We start from the raw sequence: 4,852 nt of genomic DNA, 5'->3' as shown, positions 1-4,852 counted from the left end.
TGTGCAGGTCATATTAATCGAGAAATCCTGTAACCTTAAGCCTGTGTTGAATCCCTGGTAACTTCTAGCAGGGGCTCTTCACCTTTCAAACTTCTTTGTAACAATTGCAAGTAAACAGAAGCTGCATATCCTTAGACTTCTCTTTCTTTTCATAGGATGCAACCTGAAGATCTTTAACAACCAGGAATTTGCTGCTCTTCTGGCTCAGTCTGTGAATCAGGGTTTTGAAGCAGTGTATCAGCTAACTAGAATGTGTACCATAAGAATGAGCTTTGTTAAAGGATGGGGGGCTGAATACAGGTATGAAATCCTATTTTTCACCCTTAAAATTTAGGTTTAATGAGTTTTCTTTCCTTTCCTTTCCTCTGTTCCACAGTGCACTGCTCTTGTCCAGCTTGAAAGGCATGTGATTCTGAGTTCAATGTTACAAATATGCTCTTGTGGTAGATGAAATGAGATTACTCATATCCCTTCATGGGATTCCTGATATTGTTGTGGATCAGTATGCTGATGTGGGGGTTGGCACCCTACAGCTGGGGGGCCAGATTCAGCTCATCAATAGACTGGATTTTGCATGCGGCAAATCAAGGCATCCAGCACACCCAAAGGGGGGGTCGGGGGGGGGAGGTTTGGTCCTAGTGCCTGTCACATTCACTTTAATCTCTGCTGCAGCAGGGGAGGCATCTGCAGGGTCCCAGCATCTGCCTTTTTTTTTCTGTTCCCTTCACAGCTGATTGCCAGGAGATGTGGCCTATGGCAGGGGCTTGGTTGTAAGCAGCAGCCTGTGGCAGCAGAAGGTTTCCAACCCCTGTAACTAGTGTGTTTGGAAATTACCTGGTGTGCTAATGGTAGGGTGCTTTTTGTATGTAGAGTTTCCTGCTTCAGTCATCAGATCTTGCTGGCTGCTTTAAAATCGCTCAGTCTTCCATCTGGTGGTTTTGAATCCTGTGTTACATTTACTTGCCTTTTGTGAGACATACACAAAGTCATTGCATCTCAGTGCTGCTCTGTAGGGAGTGTAATGAGCTGCTCAGTTTGCTATGTTAAAAATTGGAGTGACTTTCAGTTAAGTGCATTATGCAGAATAAAACAGCTGGAGCACACACGTTTGGGGGTTGGGAAATACTTTGGAACTCATAGTGGAAAAATAATGCAGGAATTATGATATAACTGTGTTTTTGTACAGTAAAACTGCTACAAACAGTTTTGTGAGTGGAAAGAGTTGTTCTCCGTCTATTTGAATTTATCCATTCAATATTGGATATCCAATCATCCATTCGTATTAACACAAATTAAAATTTCTAGTTTTAGAAGAAAGCACTGTTTACAAAGTCTAGGAAGGGAATTCAAAAAGAGCAGTATCTGACTGACTAACTAAGCAGTCAAAAAGGAAAATTACTTTTAGCTATGGAGAAGGGGTTGTGTGGTTATTTAAAAAAAAGTCTCCATGTCTCCCATAGTTGCCAACTGAAAGAATAAGGAGTTAACATGAGCACGTCTCTGCAATGTGCGATTTATCTTTTAAAGTGGAGTTTTTCCAGATTTCAAGTTTTTTAGTTTTAAGGTCGCATAGGTTCCATTATAGGCTCTACTTCTTGCCTCCTTTATCAGCACATAAAATACATCTGTTTTTTAAACCCAAATTTCAAGTTGCAGGGTTGGGTTGTTGTTGGATAAATTAGGCCAATTTTGTGAAAATGTAACTTAAATCTAGCATGTTAGTAGTAGAATAAGCTGATTAATTCTTTTTGTCAGAAAGAAGTACATGAGAAAACTAGCAGCAGCCTAAGGAGCTAGCGGGTTGCATCAAAAGGAATATGCATTGATTTGCACAAAATGAAGAATATTAGGGCTGGCAGACCAGTCAATTGACTGCTTAAATATTGTCAATTGACTCTGTATTTTTTTTGACCAGTCAAAGATTATAGCAGTTTCTTAGGGAGTGAATTTTGTAGTTTTCTTGACAGAAATAAGATTTTTCTAATTTTTGGACACATTTCTTAATGGAAAATTTATGCTTTTTCTGTGTACTATTTGACTGTATTGGCAATTTTTTTTTACAATTTTTGACTGGTATTTGACTGGTCAATTGACCAAACTTTATTTGACCTATCAAATACTCAACCCTATCAAAATCAGGAGAGAGGAATGTGATTAAAATAGTGAGTTTTGAAGCTTCAGTAAGAAGGAATGTATTAAAGGGAGTACAGTAAAGAAGGATATTTCTGAAGAGGGAAAAAATGAATTTAAATGGCTGCAGGTCTTCATAGATCCGTTAGGTTTTGTTAGATGCAATAGAGACACGAATGGGAGAGCACAGTGATTATTGAAATGGAGGTAGGCTACTTTCCTGGCATCTGTGTGTGTTTATACACGTGCTCCAAATGGGTGCAGGGGGGGATACTCTTGTACTTCTTCAGACTCATAAAGTTAAATGGTTGATACCTTGGACAGATCAAACTAAGAGAACAGTAGTTCAGATCAGGAAGATGATGGGTGGTGTTTAGTATGGTGAATGGGAGCACTGTGCTGAGGAAATGAGACATTTGCATTTAGTTCTTGTCCTAGAAGATTTTGGCCTAGATATGATAATATTTTCCTTGGATTCAGGTGCACAGTATCAATCAAAACTGTCCAGAACCTCCTAATGGAGCATGAACCCTGGCTTGCTTCTTGTCTTAGAAGAATGGGAGCCACCCTTTTTGGCAGGCATGCTGCAAAAATGAGCCCAGCACCCTTTCCGAGTGCCGCTCCGATCCCCTTCTTCCTAGTCTACTGCTCTGCTTTCTGTTCCCTACTGTGTTCTCTACCCAATCTTCTGCTCTGCCTTCTGCTTCCAGCCCTGTCTGTTGCTGTGCTGTCTGTCCTCTTGCTGATCTGTCGTGCCACACACTGAGGCTGCCCATGCCACTTGTGGCGCTCGTGCTGCAGGTTGGCAACGCCTGTCTTAGAACATTTGAAACTGCAAATAGCAATCACCTGAGTCCCCTGGGTCAGTGGTTTTCAATTTTATCTTTGCTTCCTTTTTTGTACAAAAAGGTAGGGAAAAAAAGATTGCCCACTTACACTGAGGGTAGTAGTTCTGGTGCCGAATAGAGAGACATGAGGGCTGTTTGCCTAATAGCTGGCTTCGTTGCATTATACCTCCATGCTGAATTTGGGGCCGCTGCAAATGCTTAGCAGAACTGAATTAGCAGCTAATGTAATGTCCTGCATCACGAGCTTGGGGAAATATGCATGGGCTCCACTGTCTACAGGATGAGGCCTCTCAGGTATGTTATGTCCAGTAAGATAGTATTAAATTCTCACTTTGAGAGGCTGTGGGAGGAGGAAACATCTTTGATTTAACAGGCCTCTATATCAAGGCTTGCAGGGTTATGAGAGAGCTGCTTTAAAAGCTCAGTAAACCTTCGGCAATATTGTGGCTTTTGTAGGTGTGTTTATTAAATGTTTGCTATGTGGAAAAATATGGTTAACCCTATATTGTAGAGTAGGGTAACTTGTACAGTTTTGATTGAGGTTATATGATTGAAGAAAATACAGTGGAAAACAAATGTAGAAGTATGACCAAATGGCAGGAAATCAGATACGAAGTTGTTGTTTCTGTAAGATAACACCACTTAGGCCGCCTAACCACATGGTTTGTTACCGTGTACTAGTTTCTGATAAAATTGAGCACAGCTTCCTTATGTTTTTCTCTTTGAGGCCACTTGAAAAGGCAGATTCTTCTCATTCTAGAGAGTGTTATTGCTGTTCTGCTTTGCTGTGTTGGCTAAACAGAGCTAAATGTTTCTGTTACTCATGCACAAATAACAGTGGGCCAAGTTTTAAACGAGTACCTCTACAGCACCTTCAAAGCCAGGGGATTATTTATGCTTCACTTGTAGCGTGCAGATTTATCCGCTGGATATTTTAATACTGCTGAGCCTATGACAAGGGGAGAAAATCCTGTTTGACAATTGTGTAGATACTGCGTGTGAAGAAGGGACTATCTAGTTTTGAAAAACGAACACAGAGTCCTGTATACAAGTAAAGCTACTTGCCTTCTAATATGACAGTTGGTACAAACTCCACAATGCCTATTTAAACCATTATTTAGAGTAGAACCGTATTTTGGGTGGTGAGATCAGCTTGAACACTGAAATGTATAGATGCATCTTCTACATGTTTGCATAGATACTCTGCAGGATAGATCATTATACTACTCAAGTCTTTTTGCTCTTGATGAAGAACATGCGATTTCTGTGGAAGCCTCTGTGTTGACTCCCAAAGGTGTTTCATTTTAATGGGTTTTTTTTCCCCTCTTCCCTCTCCAGACGGCAAACAGTAACAAGCACTCCTTGCTGGATTGAACTTCATCTGAATGGACCTCTACAATGGCTGGACAAAGTATTGACACAGATGGGCTCCCCTTCAGTACGCTGTTCCAGCATGTCGTAAAACTCCCTTCCTCCGTTACCAGTGGACTAAATATCAAGTCCCGCCAACAGACTTAATATAACAGCTCGTCTGTCGTAGTATTTGTGTGTGGTTCCCATGAACTGTTTACTATCCAAAAAAGGTTTTTAAAGAAAAGAAAACAGCACTTGAGGTCTCATCAATTAAAGCACCTTGTGGATTCTGTTTCCTATACTCTGATACTAGATGAAATTAGTGTATAGAAACACCTTCTTCAGAAGGAAGAAGGGACAGTTCTAAAGACTCTTAATGGTGTTTTATTGGGTATATAATTGAGTGTCCTAAAGGTTTATCAATAACATGAATAGTTAAGTATACATACAGGTAAATCAGAATATTGTGCTGTTCTACTTTTTTTTTTTTTTTTTTTTTCCCATAAGTAGATGTTCTGCTT

General features: G+C 40.2%; 1 protein-coding gene across 2 annotated transcripts in view; it reads left to right on the top strand.

Annotated features, from left to right (window-relative positions):
* SMAD2 (SMAD family member 2) overlaps nt 1-4,832 on the top strand; it is a 52,282-nt gene extending 47,450 nt beyond the window's left edge. For both annotated transcript variants that reach the window (XM_019518138.1, XM_019518137.1), the window contains 2 exons: nt 156-300; nt 4,317-4,832. In XM_019518138.1, the coding sequence (XP_019373683.1) occupies nt 156-300; nt 4,317-4,440 (269 nt within the window). In that variant the 3' untranslated portion in view covers nt 4,441-4,832. The remainder of the gene's footprint in view (nt 1-155; nt 301-4,316) is intronic.
* The last annotated feature ends 20 nt before the right edge of the window (nt 4,833-4,852 follow it).

Source organism: Gavialis gangeticus, unplaced genomic scaffold, assembly GCF_001723915.1.
Source record: "Gavialis gangeticus isolate Ggan-Ray unplaced genomic scaffold, GavGan_comp1, whole genome shotgun sequence".
NCBI lineage: Eukaryota > Metazoa > Chordata > Crocodylia > Gavialidae > Gavialis > Gavialis gangeticus.
This window is presented reverse-complemented; position numbering and strand designations above follow the sequence as displayed.